The 20,402-nt window shown below is 40.7% G+C and overlaps 1 protein-coding gene across 2 annotated transcripts in view; it reads right to left on the reverse strand.

The window, feature by feature from the left end:
* Window positions 1–1,189: 1,189 nt before the first annotated feature.
* The window catches only part of LOC145411012 (ATP-dependent RNA helicase DHX30-like), a 91,606-nt gene continuing 72,393 nt past the window's right edge, over window positions 1,190–20,402 (reverse strand). For both annotated transcript variants that reach the window (XM_080281075.1, XM_080281076.1), the window contains 3 exons: window positions 10,739–10,952; window positions 4,613–4,885; window positions 1,190–1,746 (listed from right to left, as the gene is read on the reverse strand). In XM_080281075.1, coding sequence (XP_080137201.1) covers window positions 1,548–1,746; window positions 4,613–4,885; window positions 10,739–10,952 — 686 coding nt within the window. In that variant the 3' untranslated portion in view covers window positions 1,190–1,547. The remainder of the gene's footprint in view (window positions 1,747–4,612; window positions 4,886–10,738; window positions 10,953–20,402) is intronic.

Genomic DNA, 20,402 nt, shown 5'->3' on the forward strand with positions numbered 1-20,402 from the left:
TGCCTTACTTTACAAGCCTATTGGCAGCAAGGAGAGAAACCTCTCAGCATCAGAAGCCTGTTCTTGGTGAATCAAGTACTGTACATCATCAGACTGAAGGGATTAAGGTCTTTACTAATTTCTTTTATTATTCTTACTGTTTATTACCAGGTATGATTACAGCTAAACTAACCAAGGTATACTTTAGCACTGTACCAAGGAATTCTAAAACAGTTGCAGTAACAAATATAGTGCAGTTATTATAATGCATTCACTCCTAACATATATATCTCACCCCATCTGTATTGTAAAAGTCTCGATAGCGTGGTCTTAGGTACCTGCAGGGAAATAGGGAGGTCGGTTGTAGATTATTGGAGCACTGCCAGGATAAAGTTGTGAGACGTAGTATGGCTCAAACTTGTCGCTGCTTATTACACGGTGTGTTGTTGGCTAGAGTGAAAAGGTAAGTCCCTCTCTCTCTCTCTCACTTTCCCCCTTTCTGTATCAGTGAGGTGAGTCAGAGCACTCTTGGGTTATGGAGTTTATTTTACAGTTATACTGAACAGCAAGTTACAGTATAATGTAGCGTGACGGAAAAGCCTCCTAGCTAACCCTCGTGTTATCGGGCCTTCTCTTCAACCCTTCCTGATCTGAAAGGAATCTCTCCAGCAATATATACAGCTTGAAGAGGATGCGTGTGTGATGTAGTGTCTGGTAGGTATCCATTCATGTGGACTAACTGAATGGGGCTGATTACTCCACGTTTGAATACGTCATGAAATTCTTGGTTGTCTGGACTAAAAAAGAGATTGTTTGAGATACACTATATGTTAAGAATTCTTGATGGTCTGGGACAACAAGACTGTGGATATACATTGTGTGGATTGACATTCCTAGTGAGAAGCTGTGTATGTCTCCTGCAGACACTATATCCTGTGCATTGTGTTATGAGATATATACTAGTGCCTATGTATCGTCTACAAGAGAAGAGGTGTAGATGATGATGATGATAATTCTCTAACGTGACAAAAATTCCTAATGCCATTCCTTTTGGTTGATGACCAATGTAATCAGGCAGGTCTATTTGATTAGTAACTAAAGTGACTCATTCCAACTTCAGACCTAAGGCTCATAATTCATGCATCCACAACTTACGTCTGCGGGAGTGACCCAAGTCCGTAAAGGAAAAACAAACCAACTATTGCTGATATAATAACTATACTGCCATAGTAAAGTATGTACAATATGTACAAGTCATTTCACATTAAAAACACATAACAGGTGCAAAAACTTAAAAGCAAGGTATACACTGGTACTCTCTCATTAGACCAGACAATGCAGTATATATATATATATATATATATATATATATATATATATATATATATATATATATATATATATATATATTTAGATATAAATACAAGTGAAACATTTTCCAAAACTAGAAATGCTAATTACTGCATATTAAAGACAATATATCCTCTTTAGCACTAACAAATGAATATATACAGGCTCCTCTTGGGGAAAATAATTAATAAGACAGAAAACTGACAACTGCAACTCCATCATAAACCTCTGCTCTCTCTGCTTTCAATCTGAGACACTTCAGTATTGGTAGCTCCCAAGAGCTGACTAACATATTGCACTAGGTTTTTCCTGAAGGCTTCAACAGGCTGGGGGGATTCATCAAAGCCCTGAGTCTCAACCACATGGTTGATGATTTGGTCCATTACACTCCTCAGCTTCTCCAAGAATATCCCAGTCCTAGAATAAGAAATGCAACTTTCAGGGACAGGAAGATTGGGTCAGTCATCCTATCTTAGTTTCCCATCATCATCATCATCATCATCCAGACCTCTTTTCCCACCCTAGGATGAGGTGGAGCAAGGTTCCCACGCAACAGAATGCAAGTTGGAAAAAATAATAATAATAAAAAAAAATCTCACCTTACAATGCCATGGAAGCACATAAATAACCCCTTTAATCTGAGGATGCAATTTTACACCACTTGAAGTGAAGCAAGCAATTGTATGTGTGTGTGTGTGTGTGTGTGTGTGTGTGAAAGAGAGAGAGAGAGAGAGAGAGAGAGAGAGAGAGAGAGAGAGAGAGAGAGAGAGAGAGAGAGAGAGAGAGAGAGAACAAAAACAAAAATTTTGATGAGATTTTAATCCCAAATTTGGTGGATGGGTTGAAGGTTGGCCAAGGAGGTGACCTACTGTAAAGCAAGAATGTGGGGATTTGACTCTGAGAACAATAAGCACAAGTCAAAGTCAAATATTCGGCCCTGGATCATTTATTGGACACATGTATTGTACTAAGTGCTCCTTGTTCTTTGTTTTCTTGTTACCTTCAGACAAGTATATTCAGCTTTTGAAGAGACATCAGGCTTGAAGGGTTTACCAGAGACCGTATTGCTACAATTGGCCACACTAAAGTTTATGGAGATCCTATTACACTACTTCAACTGGTCTCTCTAAAGTTGAACAGACTCATATGGAAGTAATTATCTACTGTATGTATCTACAGTATCTACAGCCAGACACCATAATCCCATACGAGGTGGCCAATTGTCTTTGGGTTAACTGTTTTACATGGAGAAGTACTAACCCTCTGCCAACCCACTTGCTGATACGTACAAAACAAGTATGGGTTGGCTATATGGTTACCAAATAAACCATTGTAAACTGTTTCCTGGCCTACAGGAAATCAATTAGCTTGTCACTCAATGTAATGGTACCTGAAAAGCAAAGAAGAGAAATAAAAAGTGACAGGATAGGTAAAATACAAAGAGAGAGAGCAGACACTGAAAAAGAGTGATAAAGGTGAAGGAAGAAGTAGACAGCACTCCATCAAGTGAGTGGACGAGTTACCACCACCTACCACCTAAATTGGACAAGAATGAAATAATATATACATCACCATTTTGAAGAGGTTGGGAGTATAGGTTAAAAACCTAACACATTTGCATTGCTATGGCAAGAGATTCATTGCGGTTACCGTACTACCTGGTCAAAGAGAGCAGTCCTTTTAGCTTTTTAACTTGTAAAAATGTTTCGAAGAAGAGTTTTCCTATACCCTTTTATTTTGGTTACAGTTCCTTTGCCCTCTGCTGTACTTATTTTCCCCCAATCCCCTCCTCCTCTCCATACAGTATACATATAGCTCCAGTTGTGGGGAGGTAGAGAGGGCATGGTCACACATGTAGGACACTTAGTTATAAGCCTCCACAGCCTCCTATTTTTTTTTTTCCGCTTCCTTCCTTCCTATACCTTCTTTTGTGTTTGATATCACAGTACCATGAATTGCTGAACTGTGAATAGTGGGGGAAGGGCTGCGAGAAGCTGACAATAAAAAGACCAGGGACAAGGTCACAGAGTGAGACCTCAGGGATCAGGGATAAAGAACTGAATAAAGGGGATGCTTGGGACTGAACAGAAAGAAGAGCTGCCATTTGTTGACTAAGCCAATGCATGCAAACATGTTGGAGCCTTTATAAAAGACATAAAATGAAACAAAGAATTATATAACCACATTTGGAAAACCTGTTTACTAGGGAGATAAAACAGTCGCTTCTATTCAGCTTATAAGACAACTCGTCATGAAGAGGCAAGAAAGTACCATCTCTGTTTTATTCTTACAACTACAGAATGAATTTAGACTGCCTGAGAGAGACTCCTGGTAGTGAGGTACAGTAAAACCTCGATATAATGTACTTCAATAGACCAGAATTCGCGTTTATCAGAATCGATAAGCTACCAGACTAAATTCTTATATATCGGAAAAAGTCTGATAAAACCAGAAGCAGTCCGGATTGTCTGACCACTTCAGCTATGTTCACCACAATACGGTAAATAAAAGACATGTTTATCAGTGTACAGTACGGTATATATATATATATACATATATATATATATATATATATGTACCACTTGGGGCAATGTAGGATTGGATGATGATGATATACGGTACCATTTGATTACTGCAGTGAAAGCATAATACAGTACAGTACTGCAATGGTAATGAAAACAGTTTTAAAACTGTTGATGTGATCCGGAATAATGTCTGACATATCGAAAAAAGTCAGGGTTAGCAGGGGGAAGTCTGAATGTCGCTTTTATCGGATTTTTTTTTTTCTCAGAATGGTTTAGGCCCCAATTAGTTCATAATGGTGAGGTTTTACTGTAGCTATACTAAGTCCTCATGACAAGTTACTTTTAATTACAATCTTATCTGGTGTAGTTCATGACTAATTACAAAAAGTGTTTCCTCAAGTCAGCTCAGTTGCTAGTTTTGCTCAATTTATGCTACAAGTTTTATACACACTGACATGTCATAAAAGTACCCCTGCTAATATCAGTACACCAGTCCTGTATGAGACAGCCCTAGCATGCATTCAATATGGATGGTGGGTGTTAGCACTGAAGTGGTGACATGTGGAGATGCAGGAGGACTACTAGGCCCCAAGGAGGACCACAGGGACTTGGAAATAGGCCCTGAAGCCTTTGCCCAGAGTCGGACACTTAAAAAAAAAAAAAAAAAAAAGTAATGGAACACACCTCTGATTTGGGTATAATGAGGACTGACTATGATTAATACTGTATGAGTACTCCGCAAAATGCTACCAACTTACCTTTCATCAACAGGGAATGAAAGCTGAAGATTGCCATCCACACTGACGCATGTGCCCACAGGAAACTGTTTCATGGTGACAGAGTTGCCAGCAAAGAGAGTAACAGTGAGAGGGTTCAGGAAGGACAGGTCACGTGCGACTGTCCGGCGTGATGTTTCTTCTCGTGTGAGGGTGACACAGAGCAGGTGGTGTGGCAGCAGGTGTGGTGGCGGGGTCTTGGGTGGCAGTTGATGCAGCACACAGTCACTCACTGTGCAGATGGGATGGCCTTTTCTGCAAGTAGATGAGACAATTTTTTTTTTTTTTCCTGGCTCTCCTCAGGTTTACAGATTTTCCATAGTAACTTTTGGAATTATAATTAGGCCTGTGCTAAGAACTATTCAATAAGTATTCTTGCATAATGAAATATCTAAAAAATATGGTAATATTTAAGATCTGCTTAATTAGGGGAAAAAAAAATAAAAAAATAAAAGGTTACCCTTATCATGATTCATGGATTGGACAAGACTCCCATGACATGGGCTGATCCAGGGGTGTTGCCCATGCGGCTCAGGCAACACCCTTCTTTATCACATTGAAGATAAATACACTATACAGTACAGTGACCCCCCAAATTACATGGGTTCCATTTACAATTTTTACCACTTACAGAGATAAACCCTCCTCTGATTCCAGTTACATGGGAAAGAATCTTGCTTGCATGGGAAAATCCCATAAATCACCCCCCTCCCCCCAAAAAAAAATGACCTGTCGGGCACCGACAGTCAAAAGTCCCATGCAGTGGCATGTCAAACATGGTCTGGCGTCGGGTATCTGCAAACATGTTTATGTAAAATTTTTATTATTTTCCTCACCAAGAGCTACATGCATTAAGAATATTTTATTACTTATCAAAAGTGAGAGTATGATGTGTAGATGGATATGAGTAAAACCGAAAGCATGGAACTAGCTATCTAAGTTACGTAACAAAGGAGACATCCTGGCACCACACGTCTGTGTTCACGTGTACATAAACGTTTTATAATTTTCCACAAAAGGAACTAAAGGTATTAAGGATATTTAAATATTAAAAGTGAGAGCGATATACCCCTCCCCAACACCCAAGCACCGCTCCATCCCTTGTCATGGTAACTGACCACCAATTATTCACCACTCTGTACACTCTAATTAACCCTTTTTTATGCCCAGTGATGTTCCTAGAGGCTGTATGTTTACTACAATAAATATCAGATATGATCTGGAGGGGGAGGGGGTTAAAATTTTTCAAGAGAGTCAAAAGGTAGACTTTGGGAAAATTTTTGGATTCCACCATAACAATTAGCCTTATAATGTATGTGTTTCTAAGGTATCATTAGTGTGATTTCAATTTCCACAGAAAAATTCACCGACACATTAGCCACAAAATTGGAAGGGTCACTGTAGGGCATACTCTGGTTTAACAATGCAATTGGTTAAGTAAAAACCCATCGCCAGGCAGAGTATCGTATCTCAGGGAAGATTTAACGTGTAAAGTACTGGGATGCCATTTTGAGCCTTGGGTTTCCCCCCCAACCAAGTCCTAAACCCACCCAAATGAGTCCAAAAACAAGTTTCTAGCTAACCTAAACCCCCAAATGCCTTTAAAACAAGCTAAACTAAGCCTAAAAGCATTTTGTAACTCACCCAGACCCAAAAATAAACTATGAAAATCACTAAAAACAAGTCTGGAAAAAATCAAACTCAGTAAACTGTACCCCAAAATAACTATGCTCACCCCACCTATGACTAAAACACATTAATATCAGTCTAAAAACAGTTTACAAATCAACCTAAAAAAAAAAAAAAAAAAAAAAAAAAAAAAAAAAAAACGTTATATTGGGGTTTGGCCATCGCTCAACGGGGTAGGGTGGTATTTCTACCCCCACTGCTATGCTGCGGTATCGCATCTCGGGGTCTGCCTGTACTTTAATACTGAACACAGACCACATCTTCTACTGGTTATCAAATTTGTTCTCCAATACAGATATGCAGACCATCCTTGGTTGACAACAGTTACTTTGCAGGCTAAGAGAAAGGGGATGCCACATTCATGTTACTCTGGAAAGTGATTTGGGCAACACCTCTAAAACACTCCTGGATCTTCCACAGCAAGTGACCAATAGTTTTGTCTGTCTCAGTCAGGCTACACACACAACTCAGCAGTCATGAGAATTATTTATACAGTACTCTTTGTTCTAGAATGAAAATTAACTGTGATACTAAGTTACTTTGAGCAGCATTACAACCATAAAGGGTATTGCTTCTACTTGTTATGAAGAAAATACCATATTTTACATAGCAACATACTGTACATTCTTTTCAATCCTGTTATCTTCCAGTAACTGTTGTTTTCAGATTTTTATTTTTCATGTGATATCAAGCTACTTTTAGCAGCATTAACACTGCAAAGGGTATTACATTTACTCGTTATGGAGAAAATATCATATTTTACAAAGCAACATTTTACTTTATTTTTCTACAGATGAAGAGGACAGAAAAACAATTTAATTTTATAAAAATTCATACACCAAATTACAAGTGTCCTCCATTCATTAAACATCTGTATCAGTTGAATATGAACTGCTGCAGGTATTGTAGAAGTTTTGGGGGAAACTAATCAGGGGATGTGAGTTTCAAAGAGAAGTAGTTTGAGGAATAAAGAATTCTGATAGGCAAAAGTTCTGGAATACAGGAATGCATCAGCCGAGTCATGAACACTACCAGATGCCTGTGTAACACAGAAGGCATGGAGAGGTGGCACAATGGATACAACTTCATCTCGGCATTTGCCATAAACCTGTAAAATAATGCATGGAAGGCAATATTCCATCTTACACTTGCAGAGGTTATAGTTAATTTGTAACTGCAGGTTCCAAATTCTGTCCAGTTGTTCTGGTGCAATCTCTCCACCTACACTCCACAAAGGTGAGCAATATTCAAGCTAAGAGCACACACGACTTGTGAATTACAGAGTAGTTAACTGCTCATCACTGAAGAAGCGCTTTTCAGTCCTGTTAGTTCTCTCTCATTATCAACGGATTTTTTTTTTTTCAGAGTTCGACTATAGACGGATTCCACCCCCCCCAGCCTGGAATTATTATTTCCAAAGCAGGCACTGCCAGTGTTTTCTAGCCAACCCAGTCACCTGCTTTCAGCTCTAGCCATTTCCATCAAACATATGCATTTCACTCTTACTATTAATAAACAACAAGTCTCAGTGTCTGTATCTCTTTCTATGGAAAATAATATACTGTTTACATAAATACCGATAAGCACGATGGCAGTTCTAAACTGCCTCCATTATTACATAGCAACGTAGCTAGTCACCTATTTTCATCTCTACTCATTTCTATCTACACATCTTACTTGAACAGGTACTAATTGTGGATGAGACAGGCCTATGGTGAAATGGAATATATAAAGGAAACTCATTTTTAATTACAAATCACATCAACATAACATCTTGGTGGTTGTGTAAGAATTATATAATGATTGTAAAAAGACATGGGATGATGAGAGAAGTAAAAACACGAGTAATGGAGGGAGTGATGGCGTTGGTGATGAATGGAATATCTCAAATTTGTTATATGCTGATGATGCAGGGGTATTTGCAAATACCGGACAAGAACTTGGTAGACTAGTGCAGTTTTGTTGATGTCTGTGAGCATCATGCCTTGAGAGTAAATGTAGAAAAGAATAAATTGATGGTTATTGAGAGAGAAGGTGACTCCTAGTGTGATGTTACAGTGAATGGAGAGAGATTGGAATTGGTGAGAGTTCAAATACCTGGGTACAGTTATAGAAAACAGAGGAAAATATGCAAAAGAAGTGGAAAGCATTGTGACACAAGGAAAGAAAGTAGCTGGTGCTATGAAAGCCTTGACAAGAGACAGGGCTTGAGTGTTGCAGCTGCATGAGGCTTACATGAAGGAGTCTTAATGCCAACTTTAACATATGGATAAGAGACTAAGATGTGGCATGAAAATGATAAGTTAAGAGTGAGAGCAGTGGAGATGGGACTGCTGAGGAAGGTATGCAGAGTACAGAGAGAGGATAGGATACGAAATAATGTGATTCGTGAAAGATGTGGAGAGAGAAAGTCTGTGGACACCAGAATCAAGGAGAGTGTACTGATATGGTATAGTCATGTGGAAAGAATGGATAACAATAGTGGTGAAAAAGGTATATCTGAGCAAATCTGAAGGAAGGAGGATACATGGTAGGCCAGGAAGGTAAATCGGTGAGGCTAGGGGACTGACAAGAGATCGAATTGGCTGGATGAATGTAGTGAGAAACGCATGATCAGGGATGTGGCACCCCTTTTTAATGTGACAGCATTCGGATTGACTCTATCGGATACGATTACATGAAGCTACAGAATGTGATGAATGTTTTTGGATTATCAGATACAGCCAGGATGGCTTGAATGATGAGTGAATGGATGCATGGGCCACTGAACTGGGAAAACTTGGGCAATCTGGATGTTGCTACTCCTCACCCTGCCCTGGGGTGGAAAAGGAGGTCCTGATGATGATGATGATGATAAAAAGGCATCCATTGGAAATATGGTATCAACAGGATTTGTGTACTGAAGGAATCTTATGGATGTAACCCCGTTGATAAAGAGGGTGACCTATACCTTCCCTGAGCCACTGTTTTTGGATTTTTGTGTGTGTGTGTTAAGTTTTTTGGTGGTAGGTGGAGGTGCTCACCATCCACTCACTCGATGTAGTGCTGCTCTTTGGTGTCTGCCCTTTCCTTTTTTCCTTCTATCCTCTTCTGTCTTTACTTCCTTCATTGTCCTCTTCCTTCTGCCTATGGGTGACTTTACACTCCCTCTTCTGTCTTCCTTTCACTCTTTACTCTTCCTTCTGCCTATGGGTGACTCTACAATGAGTGACAAGCCAAATGGTTTCCTGTACACCGGGAAACCATTTACTATACTGGGTGGTAACCATATAACCAAATTATGGTGCCTGGTGGTCTAGAGGGTAATTAAGGGGCTCCAGTCAGACTGACCCTGTGCAGGTTTATATCCAAGAGATGGTTGGGGTTTATTGTTCATGTATGCCACTCAGGGGTTAGTGAGGCTGGTCACTCTCATCTTAAATGTCAGGACCAACTTGCCTTCTACACTCATCAAGGGGCAACACAGGATTAGATGATGATGATGATGATTTTTTATTTATTTATTTTTTTTTAAGATGAAGAATATGAAGCAACCCTGCATATTATATATATTTACAACACACTATCTATGGGCCTGGCATGGTGAAAAAAGCAGGCTTGGGCAAGACCTTGGATGTGTTTCCTGGTGAGTTTTGAGCAGCCATTCACTGCTTGATTTTGTACCAAGAGGGAGGGAGTAGGGTGCCAGGTGTCATTTGTTTTCACTGATATTCCATGCAGATGTCTTTTTTTTCCTTTTTCCTTCACATCACAAAACAAAATTGCCTCACATGGTTTTGCCATAGCTAGGTTTCAATCACAAATTGAGATCCTAAGTAATTGTAGCTCCTCGTTCATCTGAACATGAACCCAGCAGACTACAGGCTGAAGTTACCCATCTGTATTCCATCATCATCTCATTGGGGGACAGGGAGGAAGATGAGGGGCATTTTTATAACTGGGCAGCAGAACTGTCTGGTTATATCGATACCACCAAATGAAAGCATCCTCTCCAGCACCCGTGATACTAAAATTTTCGTATATGGCAACTACGCTGTGGCAGTGCTAGCCAACTGCTCTGATATGGTGACAGGCTAAACAACATCCCCATGAAAATCATGGGCACTTTCTCTGACTTGAAATTCTGGTGCAGAGTCCCAATGCCTCACATGAGGCAATGAATGCTGCCCAGTTAGGATCAGCTACTGCTTCAAATGAGGCAATTAGTATGAAATGGATTTATGGTTTACTTGGAAAGTTTATATTAAGACTGTATTTACATTAAGAAAGACTGATAACAAAGGGAGACAGTAAAAGTTTCCCCTTAGCTGCCTGAAGACAGTAACCAAAACATAAAGAATAAACACTCAAATTATGACTGTACTCTTTTACCAACATGTCAGCTACATAAACCTACAGTGGCAGCAGCAAAATACTTACTCAGTTTTGATGGTGAAGGAGTTTGCGTTCAAGATGCCCTTTGAGTATGTGCCTCGGTGAAGATGCAGGATTCTGTTTACACCAGCCAGGAGGACCCCGAGAACCAACTGACCATTGCCGCTGTTGGTGCTCCAGCGGGACATGTGCCAATCTATGTTCTGTGCATCCACCAGCATTGCGTCGACTAAGTGATTACCATACACTTTCTTTATCCCTGGAGAATTACTTGAGGATTACTTTACATAATAAAATAAGGAGAAAAATGGAGAATCAGGTGGTTGTCACTGCCTTCCTTTAACAGTAAGGGCAAAGATACCAGGTCTATTAATCTCAGGGAAAATACAGCTCAGTCCTGTTTATCTGGTTAAAAATCTTTGAGTTAACCTCAACTTGAAATTGAACTTTACAGAGCATAAAGATTCTTTGGTAAAAACCTGCAATTTTTGTGTCTGGAATCTGTATGCTACAACACTTTTCTTAAGATCCTCAATTTCTTTTGACAATCATTCACTCAGTGTCTCACACTGACCACCATACAGTGATTGTGGGTTGGCCTGCCAAATTATTTGCTGGAGACTCAATCAGTATAGAACAGGGCTGCTGGACTTAATTTTGGTCTTCCTTTAAGGACTCCATTCTGAACTGAACTGTAGTGGCTTCCAATAAAAGCTAAGACTGAAATAAAACTAAAAAAATAACAACCTTCACAGCACAAGGTTGGTGAAACTGAGTACATAGCTGAATTGTTATCTCCTCTTACTACATGTTCTAGAATTAAGCAGTAGTAGTAACCCCCTACATCTTTAAAAGGTTACAGCATTAAGAGAGTGTCCATTTGCTTTTTGTCCTTTTTTATTGATCACCAAGATCATTTAATAAGTAACCTGTAACTATAAAGCACTCTACCCCTGTGGATCTATTTGCTCAAAACTTATGATCTCATTGATCGTACTGTGATAGAAGATTACAGGGTTTAATATGCGTCACTGTTGTGATGCAATACTGTCAACCTTCTCAAGTTTGAACTCCCTGAGCTTAAGCTGTGTTCAAACTTCAGAAGGGTGGAGAATAGTAGGAATTCAAATATAGTAAACTCCCAATTATCTGTCGCTGCAATATCCAGCACTTTTTGCTTGGCCCTGATAAAGCAATATCCAGCGAAATTATGCAATATCTGGCTCAGAAATGGGAAGCGATTGGCCCTCTGGCTCTGACATGAGACCCAATCAGTGCACAGGCAGATCCCACAATGCACCAGCCAATCACAATGCATTGTGGGAGGGAGTGGCTTGTACGGTGTGCTGAGCCTACTGTCGCTCACTCAGTCTCTCCCGTGGATACTGTACTGTGAGGACGTATCTGTGCACTCTGCTCTTGTGACCCACACAGTGGCTAAACCCTAGTGCTATGACTCAGTCTGAGGCCTCTGATGCCACACTCATTGCAGCAATGCTGTGACTAACCTTATGGACCCTCAGTGCTCTGTGTCCTAGTGCTCTGACTGCTGTACTGAGATAGCCCAATTATCCAGGCTATATGGTGTGAAGGGGTGTCCGAATAGTCCGCAATCACAATTAATCCAGCAGAAACAAAACACAAGTACCGTTAGGCTAATTTATTTACTGGTAAATGTGCACTTTAAGCAGCAGAAAGACCATACCAATTCAATTAATATTCCTCCAGCTTGTTTCTGTATTTCTCTGACTATTTTCTATCTATCTATCTATTGCCAGATGCCTTAATCTTGTACGGGGTGGCCACAAACAAATCTCCTCCATGTCACCCTGTCCCCTGCCAATTCACTGCCCTGCTCCTAACTCACACCCCTCTCTCTCATATACCTCTCCACTCCATCCCTCCATCTCATCCTCGGCCTCCCCCTCACTTCCCCCCATCCACTTCACTCACATACACTCTCCTCATCAGTTTCTCACCCTCCATCCTCTCCACATGGCCAATCCACCTCAGTGTGTTCCTCCTAACGCTTCCTATCACATCCACATCCACACCACAACACTCCTTTATATCCTCATTTGTCAGCCTGTCTCTCCATGTGACTCCACAGGCTCTTCTTAAATAACTCATTTCCACTGCTCTCACTCTTGACTTGTGTCCTTCCAACAATGTCCAAGCTTCACTTCTATACGTTAGAGTTGGTATCACAATACTGTCATGTAGTAACTTTTTCACTTCCATGCTCACTTCCCTGTTTCTTATCACTGCTTTCAAGGAACCAGCAACCTATCTTTCTTGTTATACCCTTTCAAGCACTTCACTCTCCAAACTTCCATCCTTACTCATCACACTCCCCAAGTACAGTACTTAACCCCTAAAGTGCAGGTCGTGTTTGCGACGCTCGCCAAAAAGGACATAACGGCGGATCGCCACGTTTGCGATTCGAGTTAATTTTGAATAAACGCGGGCAAGGATGTTCCAGCTGGTATTGTCTATCAGTACCACCACCCTTTTGCTACAATTAGCATACTTTACCTTTGTACTACTGACCTCTGTTGTTGCCAAGTATCGCGTTTTTTCCCCCCTCCCCCCCACCACGGCCCGGCCAGCCTGGCTGTGATATATGGCAGCGCTCTGACTGCTCAGAACTGTAAATCTGCGCTCTCCTCTCACAAGCAGTTCATGCTAATAGGAAATGCTTGTTTCCCCAGTTGTCACACTAGCTTTTTTTCGCGCAGTTTGCCCCTGTTTAGCGTCAGTTTACCGCAGGCTTTCAAAGTGACATTATGGCGAGTTCTAGCCCTTCCGAGTCAGTGCGAGCAGCCAACAGGAACGAGAATAAAGTGACGGGCGTAAGGCAGAATAAAAAGCGAGCCGTGGTGATCTTTTGGGAAGTAATATGATTGAAAATAATGTAGTATACGTGTTTTTAGCTGTGAAAATGGAAATGTTTGTTGAGTGACGGGAAGACCGCCGCCGCGCTGCATGTCGGCCGTACGCTTTGTTGATTTTAGCCTTATTTTCAGTGCTTATTGTACAAATACGGATTCCAAACTACCTGTACGTTGTAGTATAAAGTTTACTGCGACAGAATGAGGCTGTGGTAGAGGGGAAACCGGGTTGCTGGAGGTGTGAAAGTGAAGATTTTGTTACCCAACTTCGCAAGTCTCCACAAGTCCTTGGGTAGTCCACGAAGGCTCAACACCTGTCTCTGGAGAATGCTGAATGTAAGTACTATCTACCATACCAAGTATAATGTTCTAGGGTTAATCTCTGATTTTTGGCTAATATTTCCCTACAAGTACTCAGACCGCAATACAACCCCGCCACCCGGGGGGGGTCGGCTGTCCATTGGCCGCGCTTTAGGGGTTAAACGTACTCACATTTTCCATTTCCTCACCATCCAACCTCACTGTACATTCACTGACTTCATCACTCTCAAAGACCATCACTTTACTCTTCCCTACATTTTCAGTATGGTACATTCACTGACTTCATCACTCTCAAAGACCATCACTTTACTCTTCCCTACATTTTCAGTATGGTGAATTACTTTTTCTTACTGAAAAATTTCCTCCCTTTATCATTGTCACATTCCTTAATCTGTACCTATGATTGTTTCCAGCGCAATGGAAGAAACTCAATGTACTCAAAGGAGGATTTCATTTCCCAGTTTCCCAACTGGAGGTTAGATTAAATTAAATTATCAGGTACAGTTAAGCTAGGTTAGGCCAGGATTAGTTTAGTTAGGCTACAACATTCCCTTCTGCCATTACATTAACGAATCAAAGAAGAGTTGTCACAGCAGAAAAGCTAAAAACAACATGGAAACAAATTTATCAAGAAACATTTCTTTATCAACCCAGAAATAATCAGAAAAATATAACAGATTATCAGAAAGAACTTATTTGGTGAGGTGGTTTTACTGCTTAAGGTAAAGCGTATGTTCAGCCCCCTCAATGGCTGTAAGTTCAGAAAATTGCGTGCTCCCGTGGCCAGCCCAGGGACTATTTTTTTCTAAGTTCTAAAATCAGTGTCTTTTTGTTACAGATGTGAAAAGACTCATCTCATGCACCTGGCTTCCCCCCCCCACCCCTCCAAAACCCATCCTGTGATTTGCCATGATTCGTGAAAGTCATCATCATCATCATCATCATCATCCGGACCTCCTTTCCCACCCAAGAGCAGGGTGAAGAGTAGCAATGTCCAGACAGCCCAAATCTGCCCAATCCAATGGGTCACACTTCCATTCACTCATCATTCAAGCCCCTGGAATCCTGGCTCTCTCAGACACGCCAAAAACATTCACCACGTTGTGCAGCTTCACATAAACTTATCCGGTACAGTCAATTCCGACTCTGTCATGTTAAAAAGGAGTGCCAAATCTCTGATCATGCACTTCTCACAATGTTCATTCAGCCAGCTCGATCTCTTGTCTGTTCCCTGCCCTCACCGACTTTCAAACCTCTCTTCCTCACACACTCATCCACCATATCTCTCCACCTTCTCCTTGGCCTAATTTGCCTCCTCCCTCCTTCAAATTCACTCAGATATACCTTTTTCACCACTCTATTGTTATCCATTCTCTCCACATGAGCATACCATCTCAGTACACTCTTTGATTCTGGTGTCTACCGACTTCCTCACTCCACATCTTTCACGAATCACATTATTTCATATCCTATTCACCCTCTGTACTCCACATACATTATTCAGCAGTCCCATCTCCACGGCTCTTACTGTTGACTTTTCATTTTCATGCCACATCACAGTCTCATATCCATATGTTAAAGTTGGCACTAAGACTCATTCACGTAAGCCTCGCGCAGCTGCAACACCCAAGCCTCTGTTTCTTATCAAGGCCTTCATTGCACCAGTTACTTTTATTCCTTGTGCCACTCTACTTTCAACTATTTTTGCACATTTTCCTCTCTTTTCTATCACTGTACCCAGGTATTTGAACTTTCTCACCAATTCCAGTCTCTCTCCATTCACTGTAAAATTGCACTAGGAGTTACCTTCTCTCTCAATAACCATCACTTTACTTTTTTCTACATTTACTCTCAAGGCACGATGCTCACAGACATCAGCAAAACTCTGCACTAGCCTACCAAGTTCTTGTCTGGTATTTGCAAGCAATACTGCATCATCTGCATACAACAAATTTGAGACATTCCATCCATCACCACTCATTACCAATGCCACCCCCATCTCCATTACTCGTGTTTTTGTTCTCTCATCACCCCATCCATACATACAGTAATCTCTCCAGTATCCAATGTAATACACCCAAAGGCATGACTGGGAAGTGGGATCATCTGGATAATGGGACCCTGCCTCCTGGACTGGTACTTATGGACCCTAACCCAGCCTAACTCAGAAAACCACCTACATAACTCCCTACCAGACATACAGCACCTATTTAAGACCCTATTCACACAAATAAGGGACAGAATGCATTAAATAAATGAAAAGGAACCAGAGAATGAGCAATCAGAAGTGAGTATGGAACATATTTAGCAGTGTACAGGGTACTTACAGCAAGTCCGTGGCTGTTACGAAGATTAACCTGCCTCCTTTAAGGCTCTGGCAGTGGTAAAAATGTTCTTGAAGCACGTACAGTAATCCAGCGTTGTGCTGCACTTAATTCTTTGCACTGTGAATTACAATTGTTTAACAATGAACATTCTGTTCTTACTTGTGCCACGCCAGTTGCAACCACTAGTGTGCACTCTCCACTTAATCCTTTGCACTCTGAATTCTAATTTCTCAACACTGCACAACACTGTATATTCCCGTGTGGTCTAGTGGTGAGGTATTGCACTTTATTCACTGTTAATTCACAAAAACGACCACATGCAGCATCCTTTGTGATGAGTGTCTAGTCAGGATAGTAGTTAGGCGGTAACTGGGGAGGGAAGCCTGGGGAGGAACAAGGGGCCGCGCGTACTCAAAGCTGTTCCGCGCCGCGCGCCAAGTCAAAGTATGGTTGAAAAAAAAAAAGTTTTTTTTTTTCTTTTTTTTTTAGGGGGGGTTCCAAAGGCCTGAGCCCCAAATGTTCGCACATCGGGGTGTCCGGTTACTGGGCGTCCGGATATTAAAGATATTACTACAGTACCGTAAAACGCCATAACTTCGGACGGCGTCCAAACTTCGGACATTTCGCAAAAAAATGTAATAATTCAAGTTTATTGGAAGAGAGTGCGATATTTGCAAAAAATAATGATGTGGGTAGGTAGGGTAATCCTCTAAGACTATTATGTATTAATCCTATTAAACTAGCTTGAATATGTGTGGGTGAAAAAAATTCGTGAATCCATTGGAAAAAATAACTGAATTTTCTTACCCTGCAAAACTTTGTTCACACAGAACAAACAGTTTCAATTGTAAAAAAGTGAACAGTACGATTATATGTAGAAAAGTGCTGTAAGTACTGGGAACTAAACTGTTTCAAAATATATGCATGGATAATCTTGCTATGCCTGCTTTAATGAATACTTCTTTATTTTGCAGAAAAAATTCCTAACTTCGGACAGACAAATTATTTGAGCCAAATAAAGTCCAAACTTCGGACAGACAATAATATTAATGGTAAAGTGATGCTAATTATATAAACAGAAAAACATGGCAAAAACAGCGAAATCTCCTATAAAGAGGAAAAGAGCCTACACAAGTACAGTGTCCAAAAGTGCCCTGGAAAAGGCTAAAGATGATATAAATAACAAGAACATGAGTGTGCGCAAAGCAGCTGAAAAATATTAATTAAAAAAGAGCACAGTACATGATTACCTAATACAAAAACATTGCAAACAAGTGGGACGTAATACTTCATTGAGCCATGATGAAGAGTTACTGATGTGTCAGAGAATCCTCACATTGGCAGAATGGGGATTCCCACTCGACAATTTGGACTTGAGGATGTTAGTGAAAGCATATTTAGACAAACGAGGGGTTGTTGTGTCACGATTCAGTAACATTGTACCTGGTGTTAAATGGGCCCATTCCTTCTTCAAGCGCCACAAACAAACCCTTAGTAGACGATTGTCCCAGAATATAAAGACTGACAGAGCCAGAGTGACAAGAGCCATGCTAGCCGAGTTCTACAGTAACCTGAAAAATCCCTAGAAGGTGTGCCTCCAGAGAACATAATAAATTTTGATGAGACCAATCTTACTGATGATTCAGGTAAAAAGAAAGTCATAGTGAGGCGGGACACTAAATATCCAGAGAGAATCATGAACTCAACAAAATCCTCAATATCTATTATGTTCTCTGGAACTGCATCTGGTGTGTTACTCCCTCAATATGTGGTGTATAAAGCTATCCATCTTTACGATACCTGGACTGAAGGGGGCCCTCCTGGAACACTATACAATAGGTCCCCCAGTGGATGGTTCGACTCGTGTTCATTCGTTGACTGGTTCCACAAAATTATCCTCGCCTATGCTAAATGCAAGACAGGTAGAGTTGTCATTATAGGAGACAACTTGGCAAGCCATGTATGACCCAGTGTTATTGAGTCATGTGAGAAACATGATATCTCCTTTCTTCTCTTACCACCTAACTCCACGCACTTGACACAACCTCTCGATGTTGCTGTGTTCCGGCCTCTAAAAGTGCACTGGCGTAAGATCCTCGAGAACTTCAAGAAAACTACTGTTGGTAGGCTGAGTGCTTCATTACCTAAAGACTGCTTCCCAGCACTACTGACCGAACTGGTGGATAAAGTTAAAGGGACCATTGCTGACAACCTACGTAGTGGGTTTAGGAAGTGCGGCATTTATCCTCTTGATCCACAGAAATCCATCTCAAGACTTCCAGAAGATTCAATCCAAGATACAGCTGATACTGGTACACCAGGACCATCTACCAGTACTGCCTTAGACAGCTCAGTGTTGGAATTGTTGAAGGACATGAGGCATGGAACCAGTCAGTCAAGCTCAAGTCCAGCTATAGCGAAACCAAGGCGAAAGAAAAGGTTGAATGTGTCACCGGGCATGAGTATTACTACAAGGGCACTACAAAATGAAACAGAGAGCCAGCATGAAGAGTGTGAAGTTAATGATCCACAACCCCAGCCACTGCAGCCACAAGAGGATACAGCAGAGATAGCAGCACAGCCTTCCACTTCCACATCTGCACCCAACCATGAAGCACAAGCATCTCCCCTGACAGTCACCTCTACCCAGATTATTGGGGATAAAGTTGTTCCCTCAGATTGGGTAGTTGTGAGGGTTCCATTTGATACCAAAGACAGATATAGGCATTATATTGCTATCATTGTTAAGGTAAAACCAGAAATACATGTCAGGTTTCTCAAACACGTTCAGGGTACACCTCACACATTTGTATACCCAATGGTTGATGACAGCAGTGACATAGACAAAGAGGATATACTGGAGGTGTTACCAGAACCAACACTTGACTGAAAGCAAAGGATGATTTTTGATGTAGATGTGAACCTTTGGCCTAAGTAATGATAATAATTTTGATACAGATCTGTAAGATACCATAGTCAGTACTACCAGTACCAAAGTGATTGCCAATAAGGTGCCTTAACCAGTAATGAGGTTTATTTTAAAGAAAAAAGTGATACTATATATTTAGTTACAGTATTTTATACTGGTAGTTAAGGAATAGTTTTTTGTACTGATGTACTACAGTTAATATGTTCCATGGTGCCTTCATGACATGTGCCAGTGTGTGCGTGTGTCTGTTGATTTGTGTGTGTGTGTGTGTATTTACCTATTTGTATTTACCTATTTGTAGTATACAGGAATTGAGCAATGCTCGTGTTGTCCTGTCTCCATATCCACATTTATCAAGTCTACCTTTACACACATGAATGTTTTTCTCATGCACCACCTCTTTGTCTAAGTCGTTTCAAATATTTAAGAATATACCTAATTGTGATATACACGGAATGTACTATGCTCGTGGGTTTCCATCGCTGTTTCTCAATAAGTCGAATTTAACTTTAAACTCGTTTAAGTTTTTAGACTGGACGATCTCTTTGTCCAGGCTATTCCATAAGTCTATACTTCTGTAAGGAAAGCTATATTTCTTGATATCCTTCAAGCAGCTTGATTTTTTTCAATTTCATTCCATGTCCTCTTGTTGCTCTCTTATCCCATACAAACAGATCTTCTTTGTCAATTTTATCTACTCCCACCATGGTCCTGAACACCGCATAATCATGTCTCCCCTCTTTCTCCTTTCCTCTAACGAAGGCAAATCCAGTTTTTCCAGCCTCTCTCTGTATGACAGGTCTGTCAGACTGGGGACCATCTTGGTTGCTGTTCTTTGTATTCTCTCAATCTTGTTTATATCTTTCTTTTTGTGTGGGGACCACACTACCGCTGCATATTCTAACCTGGGGCGGATCATGGCCACTATCAATTTTTTCATCATTTCCTCATCCATATAATGAAATGCTACTCTTATGTTAGTCAAGAGCTTATAAGTCTCTCCAACTATCTTGTTAATGTGCTTTTCTGGTGACAAACTATCTTGGACCAGCACTCCCAAATCTTTTCTCTTCTCTCCTTTTTGTGATTAATTCATTACCCAAAAATAATTCAGTGATGGTCTCCTGGTACTTTTACCCATTTCCAATATTTTACATTTCTTTACATTAAATTTCATTTCCCACGTCCGGCTCCAATTGTGTATCCTATCCAAATCCTCCTGCAGTATTTTACAATCCTCC

This window comes from Coenobita brevimanus, chromosome 87 (genome assembly GCF_032717465.1).
Source record: "Coenobita brevimanus isolate Jiangsu-jjx chromosome 87, ASM3271746v2, whole genome shotgun sequence".
NCBI lineage: Eukaryota > Metazoa > Arthropoda > Malacostraca > Decapoda > Coenobitidae > Coenobita > Coenobita brevimanus.